The sequence below is a fragment of the Balaenoptera borealis genome (genome assembly GCF_965194805.1).
Source record: "Balaenoptera borealis genome assembly, chromosome: 2".
Classification (NCBI taxonomy): Eukaryota; Metazoa; Chordata; class Mammalia; order Artiodactyla; family Balaenopteridae; genus Balaenoptera; species Balaenoptera borealis.
In genome coordinates this window covers 57,051,852-57,062,236 of record NC_138867.1, presented here as the reverse complement: position 1 = coordinate 57,062,236, position 10,385 = coordinate 57,051,852, and the positions used below count along the sequence as shown (strand labels likewise).

Genomic DNA, 10,385 nt, shown 5'->3' with positions numbered 1-10,385 from the left:
AGGCCAGGTGACTTTACAGATTAATTTAGCTAGTTTTCAATAAATGAATAGATTTTAAATTTCTCTTCCTGCTGAGAGTTTTTAATAGTCAAGGCTGGGGAATTTTATTTACTCTTTCAGCTTATGATATCATTGGGGTTTTTCTGGTTTTTTTTTTTAAAGACTAACAGCTAAAAATACTGAAGAGATGTCCAATCCAGGAATAAGATGGAGATCTACCGATTATCAATGTTATTTTGGAGATTCTAAAACAATAACCTAAAAATCATATAGTTGAAAAAATAAAATTTGGGGATTTAAGGCCTAGAAAAGCACGAAAATCAAGCAAGAACATCGATGTCAACTGGGTAACAAAAATACAACTAGTAATTAAAAAACAGAAGTGGGAAATAGGGCCTATTCACAATAGTGACAAAAAAAGCATAAAGCCAGCAATAAACTTGGCAAGAAAAATACAGCAATTACATAATTAAATTCTAACATTGCAATGAAAGGCATGCAACAAGTCTTTGATGGAGAAAAATGTTTCTGGATGGGAAGACAATGTCAGTCCATCCAGAGTTAGTACATAATGTTCTATATATACATATATAATATACAGGCAAAATCTCAAAGAAGCTTTTCAGTAACTGGACATAATTTTATGGTTTATGTGTTTGAAATTGCCCCCACATATTTGGGAAGCAGTGGTAGCCTCATCATACCAGATAAACTTAATGTAAAACTATATTAATCACAGGAAAAAACAAGTAGATCAGGGAACAATAAAAACTGATGTTTCAATTGTACAAGGAAGATTTTAAATATAATAGTACTGGCTGGCACAAATGGGCATCCATCTGGAAGTTAAGAATCCTATCTCGGGCTTCCCTGGTGGCGCAGTGGTTGAGAATCTGCCTGCCAATGCAGGGGACACGGGTTCGAGCCCTGGTCTGGGAAGATCACATATGCCGCGGAGCAACTGGGCCCGCGAGCCACAACTACTGAGCCTGCGCTCCGCAACAAGAGAGGCCGCGATAGTGAGAGGCCCGCGCACTGCGATGAAGAGTGGCCCCCGCTTGCCGCAACTAGAGAAAGCCCTTGCACAGAAACGAAGACCCAACACAGCCAAAAATAAATATAAAAATAAATAAATAAATTTAAAAAATAAAAGAAATAAAAGGCTTCCAATTGGAAAGGAAGAAACCAAATGATCTCTTTAAAAAAAAAAAAAAAAAAAAAAGAATCCTATCTCATACCACATACAAAAAGTTTACTGAGGGCTTGTAGACCTAAACAGGAAAAATTTAGAAATTTGAGAGATGGTAATGGTTTGGGGATGGAGTTGACCTTAACACCAAAAATCCAAAAGCAACCACAGAAAAAATAGTTTTGATAATATAAAAATTTAAAGTGTCTGCATGTCAAAAGATACAGCATAAACAGATTTAGGGCAAACGACAAAACTGGGAAAGCCTTACAAATTGATAAATAAGCGGACTACAAAAATTGATTCAACCACTCATGAGAAGTATAAATTAAGACAGCAAACAAAATAGGATATTTTTTGCCAAACTCACAGAAATTAAAGAGAATGATTACCTTCAGTTCTGGCAAGGATGCAGAGAAAACCAGAACTTTTGTACATTTATTGCTGATGACATTGAGAAAGTCAGCTGGCTGTACCTGCCAGAACTTAGAACACACTCTTTGGAGAACCCAGTGTACATAAAGAAAGGCATGGGATATAATGACATTTAAACAGCATTGTCTGTAGGAGCAAAGACAAAAAGCAATCCGAACATAAACAGGGGAATGGTTAATCACATTATAGTATATCCATACTATGGACTGTAATGCCCAAATACAGGTAAGGCTTGTCCATGTTGAAAGAATTGCTAAGTATATAGGATAATCTCATTTTTTTAATACCCCCCCCATAACAATTTACATGCAGGTCTATATTCATAGAAGGCATGAATGGATACATCCCAAACTCCATCCTTCGGGTAGGTGGGATTGAGGCGTAGGAGATTAAGAGGGGATGGGTAAATAAACGTTTTTAGATACTTTCTTATTTGTTTTGAGGATTGTTTTATTTTCTTAACCAATAAAGAAAAAGCAAACTAGGTTTTGAATATAAATTAAAATTCTTATTTTTCCAAGTGAAAAAGGTGATACTAGTTTAAATTGTTAATTTAAGAAAGTGGTACGAGTAGATTACTTAGAATTATAGCAGCAACCACCAGAGGAAATAGAAATCGGGGGAACTGGGAATGAGGTGGTACTTTTCCTTACATAGAACTAGGCAGTCAATTCTCTTAAGATGACTGGGCTTACATACAGTATGACATAAAGTAAGTAAGGATTGTAAATGCCTTCAAGAGCTTAGTAATTTATCTGAAGTAAACCAGGTACATAAAACAAAAACCAATTGTGTATATTAATTGGGTCCCCAGGTAACTGAAAGCAGTTTTTTTACTATTTCCCCACTGTACCTTTAAAACAACTTTTATCCGCAAGTGGGAAGTAGCCACATTCAAATGAGTTAAGGTTTAAGTAAAAAGGACTACAACTTTATTAAAAGTAAATAAATGTAACATATAATATGTACAGATGGCACATGGTGCCAATTTTATTTGCAGATTTTATAGTATTCCAAAGTTCACAAGTTACACCTTTGCCACAGCCTTGGCTAAATCTTGAACTAGTGCAGAATTCAGCTGTGCTAGAGTGCTGATCTTAGCATGCTTAGACGTAGCATACTTGTTCTTGATAGTCTGGAAGAGAAAAGCATAGTAATTAATGAAGGAAAAGAGGAAAACATCATAAGAACCAACGATACACATATACACTTAAAAATCAACTCCTTAAAAGAAAGCTATGAATTTACAGGCATAAAATCTTAATGACTGAAAAAAAAAAAAAAAAAAATCTTAATGAGTGGACTTCCCTGGTGGCGCAGTGGTTAGGAGTCCGCCTGCCAATGCAGGGGACAAGGGTTTGAGCCCTGGTCCGAGAAGATCCCACATGCCGCGGAGCAACTAAGCCCGTGCGCCGTAACTACTGAGCCTGAGCTCTAGACCCCGAGAGCCACAACTACTGAGCCTGAGTGCCACAACTACTGAAGCCCGTGAACCTAAAGCCTGTGTTCCATGACAAAAGAAGCCACCTCAATAAGAAGCCCGCGCACCACAATGAAGAGAAAGCCCAAGCTCAGCAACGAAGACCCAACGCAGCTAAAAATAAATAAATAAATAAATAAAATATATATATATATATATATATATATATATATAAAAAACACAAAATCTTAATGATTTTTCACTTTTCCCAACATCCTACAGTACCATTGACTCACCATATGCTTTGTAAGCCCACGATTCACCATGATTATATTCTTAGCCAGGTGTTGCATAACAAGAAGAAGGGATTCTTCAGTGTATGACAGGTAATGCTGTAGAGTTGGTGTCTAAGACAACAAAAGTTAATGTTGAAAATGCTCATCGCCAATGATTTTCATAAAATTTCTAGATGTTATTCAAAACTAGGGTAGGGAAGTAGATACTGTATGACTGATTATAATCAAACTTTAAGACAAGCTTAAGACCCCTTCTTCCCCAAATACCCTTCTTTCATGGCTTCTAGGATCCTGTGCTCCAACCTAATTACACTTTTGTAATTGCTGACTTGCCCACCCCAAAGCTAGACTCCAAGTTCTTTGGAGCTGACTTTCTCATTCATAATTCTATTTCTAGGGTCTAGAGTACCACACGGCATATAGGAGAAATACTTGTTGAATCAATGAATACGAATGAACTTCTAGTATGTCATTTGGCCTGCTTGAGCTTCTCCATCTGTAAGGAGTAGCAGCTGCTCTGCCTTTCTCAAAGGGGTATAGATAGATGAGATTAGGCAATGAAATGGAAGCATTCTATGGAGATATCACAAACAAGATATTTTAAATCATTCCCTCAGTAGATGCCATATTTAAGAACCATTTGAACTGTCCTTTAATGACAGCAGTTCTGTATGCAGTAAATATTATAATTTAAAAGCTCAGGGTAACCTCAATTTGTGGGACAGTGCTTACCCATTCACCATTATCAAGAATTTTCAGTGCTAAGCAAAAAGCTCCCACTGCAATCTGAGAAGGAGGAAAGTGCACCATATCGTAGTCCAACATAGTTAGTTCCATCAGATATTTGGCCAAAGTATGTAGCTCAACATCAACCTGGAATAAAACCCACAGGTTCTGTCAGAGAATTCTGCATTGGCAGTAACTGGTATGCCCATAACTAACTACAGATATTTGCCTACAAACTCTCAAATGCAATTGCCCATGAAAGGCTTTAATAATAATATTAACATACAGACTGATTGGAAATAAATACCATCTTTATCCCTTCCTCACGTAGTTAGGTATAAATACAAGGCACTTGAATTAGATCTCATTGGCCAGCAGTAGTCCCTAATGTACCATACCATAGGTTTCAAGAAATCTGTACCTCTCCAATCTTAGATGCTCTCCGAAGGAAATGCAGGGGTAGAGGGCGACCCAGACTGAAATTTAAAGCTCTTAGAATCTTCATTTCCATCTGTCTGATTTGGTACTTAGTGTAGGTGTTGTCAGTCACAAAGGCAAAGTCACCAATTTCTGGAGGGTACATTTCCTCATATTTGCTTGCAATAAACATGGCAGTGACACCAACCAGCTGCAGCATCTTCTTGGGCACACAATTATCCTGCAATGGGAATTTCAACTGGATCAATAAATAATAGGTATTTGAAAAAGGAGGCACAGAATTGTGAAGGAGTGGTGGGAAAGACACACACTCTCACAACGGAATCTCAATTAATGACAGACACCCCATGCCTCAAGACAGATTTTAGCTGAAAAAGTCTGTTTCTTATGACTCAGCTAGGACCCTGGAAGGGAGAACCCTCAGTTGGTGAATTATGCTCACCTGCATGAACCGATCAATAATGGAAACAGTCATGTACATGGTCTCCTGGAGTAACCTGAATTTCATTTGAACCTGCACTAGCCAGTCAATTAGGATGGCTCTCATGTTTCCAGTGACTTCACGACCCAGTAGGTATTTTGGTCTGACTGCTTGCTCTTCCTGCAAAAGAAACGCTGATTATCCTAAGAAGCAAGACTCCACATGACATTTCCGACCAGAAATAGTCACCTCAAAATAGCTCTGGAACATTTAGAATCTCTAATGGTTCTTAACTCAGTTATTCATTTGGTCACTGCAAACAGCTCTATCACTGAGAAACAAAGAAAGCAAACATTAAACAGGACAGTGTGACAGGTTTTCATATTGGCAAATCTTACTATGTCCAATTCACCATCACTACTACTGGCCCACACCCTTTCCCCACTTCTTCCCAAATAAGGATACCATACTATCTATCACCTCAGATCTTTTCACTTAAGACTCTAAACCCACAACCTGAGCTTTATGAAGTAGAAAAGGTAGCAGCAGCTCCCAGATCAGCTGGAACCAATATGCTACCACTCCTACTCCAGGGTTTAAACCCCCAAAACACCATAGATAACAAAAGTCAACCATCAAAATCCAGCACACACATCTGCTAAACCCACTCCTCCAAAGTTAGAACACAAACTTTAAAGACAAGGGAGAAAAGAAATCCACAGCAGAAGGCTGGTCCTGGCAAGGAAGTCTTCTTACAGGACAATCCTGTAGAAAATGGAGATGCCCAAAAGAACCAGGCAAGAGCCTGAAGATGTTAATGATGCCACTAGAACACAATGCATTATAAACAAGCAGCTGGGTAAATTTGGTAACTGTATAGCTTATGTTGTTAACATACAGAATGCTTCCTTGTCTGGGGGGGAAAAGGGCAAAGGACACTAATAGAAAGTTTCAGAAATGGGATGAAATGGAAGAAAACCAAAACCTTTAGTTTTTGAGTATACTCCTCTGGGACACAAAGAACAATTTCCCTGATATCACATGCTCATAAGCAACATTGACCCAAAATGCCTTTTTTTGGCTATAGTTCTTCAGCATCTTCTCCATTACCATGTACCTCCTGCCTATTACGCTCCTTAAACCCAGAATTTAGGACTCACTCACTCCTAACTGTGATGGGTACAACATACCTTTCAATCTGTGGACTTTCCTTTAGGAAAAGCCATGGTAGTATCCACTCTCACTTTGAATTTTCCCTGTTCAAAATGGCAAATAGAGACTTCATTGGGAATTTCCTGGAGGTCCAGTGGTTAGGACTTTCACTGCCAGGCCCGGGGTTCAATCCCTGGTCAGGGAAATAAGATCCCACAAGCCATGCATGCAACCCCCCCCCCCAAAAAAAAAAGATTTCATTGGCTTACTTTGGGCCTTTTTATTTTTGGTATTCCACGAAGAATTTCAAAGTGGAACCTACTGTTACGAAATGCTGCTCATATCTTGCTTAAATAGTTGTGAACTGTTAATGGAAAATCTCTTTAATAAAGCTAGATGCAGTTTAGAAAAAACAGGTTTAATATTACTGACCTCAAGTTGTCTCAGATAAGCATAGATATCTTTTACATATTCACTACAAAGGTTTGGATCTGCTCCATCTTCTGCATCCACATCATTCACTGCAAGAATTACATCAGAGAAAGCCTGGCACAGATATTCTTCTGCAGGGGCACAGCCAGATGTTTCCATGGGGCTTGGAGAGGGAGTATCAACCTTGAAACAGAATAGACTTTTTGAAATAATAGCAAAGAGGAGCATACAATCTGGAAATGAAGGTCAGATTATTGGTACCAATTCAAGAGACTATCTGCTGAATAGACATACAATTCATTTACCTTTTCAAATTTATTCAATTTGTCTTCAGGAAGTGAATAATATGAAAGGTGAAATGCCAACTTAGACTGAATCAATTTAGTCAGTAGAATGCTAACAGGTAAAACAGAGAGGAAGCAAGTTCACATCTAGACTTTCCTCCAAAGGAAACTGATAAGTAACGCATTTGCTTAGCAATGTCATGTAAAGTTAATCCAAGTGAATGACAAGTTAGTCTTTAGTAACATGGCCTGCTTCCCACTGCACAGGAGAGCACAAGTTCTGTCCCGACTACTAAGGATTTTATTTATTTATTTTTGGCTGTGTTGGGTCTTTGTTGCTGCACGCGGGCTTTCTCTAGTTGCGGCGAGTGGGGTCTCCTCTTCATTGAGGTGCGCAGGCTTCTCATTCCGGTGGCTTCTCTTGTTGCGGAGCATGGGCTCTAGGCACACGGGTTTCAGTAGTGTGGCACGCAGGTTCAATAGTTGTGGCTCGCGGGCTCTAGAGTGCAGGCTCAGTAGTTGTGGCACACAGGCCTAGTCACTCTGTGGCATGTGGGATCTTCCCGGGCCAGGGCTCGAACCCGTGTCCCCTGCATTGGCAGGCGGATTCTTAACCACTGCACCACCAGGGAAGCCCCCAAACTACTAAAGATTAACTGACTTTGTTATCACGAACCATTTTCTTCAAGCTCCAGTTACCCCGTTGTCCAAACATTTATTGAGCACTTTCTTAAGTCAAGCTCTATGCTAGGCACTGGCTTTATGGTGTCCTCAAGGGGCTTTGAATTTAGAAGAAATAAGTAAATGAAGTAAAGAGATTGATTCTAGGAACAAATCCTAGAGGTGTGGGAAGTTAGGGTAGGGTTGGGAAAGTTAGGGAAAGCTTTAGGTGTTGATGATTGAGCTGTTTTGAAGGATGAGAAGGTTATCAGTTAAAAGAAAGACGGTGGGAAAGTGAAGGCAAGAATCAGTGTGGGACTTTGACAGAAAGCTCAGGTCTTTCGGTATGGCCATTTAAAGACTGCACATGCTACAGGTTTCTGTGGTATGTCCAGAAGGACAATACTAAAGCCATAGCCTCACATCCCCTTCCCTTACATATGGAGAGCTAGGCTGAATGACTTTAACCGATCATTTTCCCAACCAGCTTTAATGAAGTTTTAAAAATTAGAACTTAAGAATGCAGTTCATTGCTGGTCAGGGAACTAGATCCCACATGCATGCTGCAACTAAGAGTTCGCATGCCACAACTAAGGAGCCCAAGTGCCGCAACTAAGGAGCCAGCAAGCCACAACTAAGACCTGGCACAACCAAATAAATAAATATTGAAGAAAAAAAAAAGAATGCAGTTCATTGCAGTTTCAGGAAAGCAGCCTCTTTAGATGGTGTATTTTTTCTTCAAAAGAGTAGATACATTTACATACCTGATATTTAATAAAATGTTCTTGGTTTTTGAGGCTAAGTGTTAACTCATCTTCTTACCTTCTCTGAAGAGCTCCATTTTCTGCTTTACATCCTTATATAAATTCCAATGTTACAGACTTATTATTAATTATTTGGTGGCCACATTATGGAGTAAAAAAAAAAAAAGGACTCAAGAGAACAATCTGTGTTTCAGTCAATAAATTCTGGCCAGAGATGGCTTGTACCCAAAGACAGCAAAATCTTTAGTCCAGGCAGCTACTACTCAGTATGGTAAACAAAGGAGGGGTAGTATAACAAAGCAATTAAAAGCATAGATTCTGAAGCCAGATAGCCTGGGTTTGAATCCAATTATGTGCCACTGATGAGATATGACTCTAGAAAAGATACTTAATACTTCTTTATGCCATTATCTAAAAGTAGAGGTAATAATACCAGCGCACTAAGAGAGGGTAAGATTATGTGAGCTAATCCATGTAAAGTGCTTAGCAGAGCCTACCTCCTGCTAAGCACTCTATAAATATTTTTCCTATTTAGTCAAATGCTATGCCATGCATTAGTAAAATGAAGGGAAAAGAAACAATCAACAGGCTCTAAAATATTACAGTTAAGTTTACCAAAATAGGCTCAGGGGGAAGTTTCTCTTCTTTAACAGGCTCGGTCTCCGGCTCTGGCTCTGGCTCCAGATCCAGCTCCGGCTGGGGCTCCGGCTCCGGCACAGGAGCTTTTTCCAGAGGTTTTGGTAGTTTTTTAGCAATAACTTTTCCAGCAGCTAAAGTTTTTGCTTCCTGTGGATGAAAAGGAGAGAATGGAATGTTTCTCCATCACGGGTCACAGTTGGAAGGCAGACTCTTACAGAGTAGTTGAATCAGGAAGACAGTTACCTTTTTCAGGGGCAATTTGGCCTGTGGCTGTTCACTGACTTTGTTACCGATGTCTCCAAGAGCTGTTCTTGGCCTCAGCCCGGGCTTAGAGGCTGCAACAGCGGCCACAGGCACGCGCTTTGCGCCTGCCATACTGACCTTCGCCTTATTTTCAGCATTAATTTTCGTGTTCTGTAAAAAGCAAGACCACTTTGAGAGCTGGCTCAGCCAAGTTAGAGTAAATCAAGGGTTAAAGCGGGGGCAAAACAGAGGCTCTCAGGAGGAATGCCGACTGTAAATGGGTTCCCAGGGGAAACCTGCGTTCCAGGGTCTACGCTAAAGCTGTAACAAGCCAGATTCCTCCCAGAACCTCTTCTTTCACCTATTGAGGGATTGCCTGCTCAATCCCCGCCCGACCTAAAATACCATACATTTACATTTGAAAGGAAATCGAAAAAGCCTTCAATTGCAGGCACCTTTCCGGTGGGGAGGGGGTTATGCAGTTGGTGGGAGCTCGCTCAGGGGTCCTCCGTCACCTTTTACAAAAGGTTTCGCGTCTACCCTCCATCTGTCCCCTCCCCCCGCCACTTTATCCAAGCCCCATCCACTTCTTTCTCACCTTCCTCTCTCCGTCTGTCCGCACCCCAAACTCTCCCACCATTTTAGGGGCCCAGCGACCGCCATTCTCCTCCCAAATCTGTCCCGGTCCACTCCTGCCAGGGGAACTCCAGCAGGCGAAGATAGGGAGAGGAGACGCAGCGAGCCAGGAGAGCCGCGTTTGTTCACTGTCCCTAGCAGCTCACCCTGGTGATCCGGAGCGCCATGGCTTCCTCTGCACCAGGCAGCAGCTCAGTGGGGAGAAGCAGAGCACGGGAGCCCCAGACCAGCCGGGGACCTTGAACCCACCGCAGGCCAGCAGCCGTTCCTCCGCAGCACGCCGGGAGGAATCGGGCCCCGCTTGAGGTTTAAACCCCGCACCGCTCCCTCCCTATTGGCTTGTTTGTGGCACTCGCTCGCTTCCCATTGGCGGCGGCCGGTTCCTCCTAGAATGCGTTTCCAGGGCGATCCCGCGAAGAAGTTCGGGCGGGGGTGGGGCCAAATCGTCACGTGGTCTGGCTCGGCGCCTGCGCCCTCGAGCAGCTACTGTTGCCACCTGGAGAGGAGTGATCACCGCCCACCTGGAGAGGCGAACCTGTGCGCCGTCATAGTTAGCAGCGGGGCCTTGGAAAAGAGAGTGGAGCCGCTGGTTTGACGTGAGAGGAAGTTATGGCTTTAGTCCTACTTATTGTTAAACACACTTTCCTCTT

The 10,385-nt window shown here is 41.4% G+C and overlaps 1 protein-coding gene across 1 annotated transcript; it reads right to left on the bottom strand.

The window, feature by feature from the left end:
- Positions 1 to 2,527: 2,527 nt before the first annotated feature.
- On the bottom strand, positions 2,528 to 10,055 carry CCNB1 (cyclin B1). Its single transcript, XM_082373954.1, has 9 exons — positions 9,882 to 10,055; positions 9,100 to 9,270; positions 8,833 to 9,003; positions 6,510 to 6,692; positions 4,947 to 5,105; positions 4,488 to 4,724; positions 4,073 to 4,213; positions 3,341 to 3,451; positions 2,528 to 2,759 (listed from the first exon to the last, which is right to left on the bottom strand). The coding sequence occupies exons 1-9, from the start codon at positions 9,900 to 9,902 to the stop codon at positions 2,652 to 2,654; spliced, it is 1,302 nt and encodes a 433-aa protein (XP_082230080.1). The 5' UTR covers positions 9,903 to 10,055; the 3' UTR covers positions 2,528 to 2,651.
- Between the last annotated feature and the right edge of the window lie 330 nt (positions 10,056 to 10,385).

Bases quoted from the DNA above. Each gene is read 5' to 3' on its own strand.
- CCNB1 (XM_082373954.1), bottom strand. From the start codon at position 9,902: ATGGCGCTCCGGATCACCAGG. The intron at 6,693-8,832 runs GTAAACTTAACT...TTCTGTTTCAAG, and splicing joins TTCCCCCTGAGCCTATTTTG to GTTGATACTCCCTCTCCAAG. The intron at 4,725-4,946 runs GTGAGCATAATT...TTCCCATTGCAG, and splicing joins TTATTGATCGGTTCATGCAG to GATAATTGTGTGCCCAAGAA.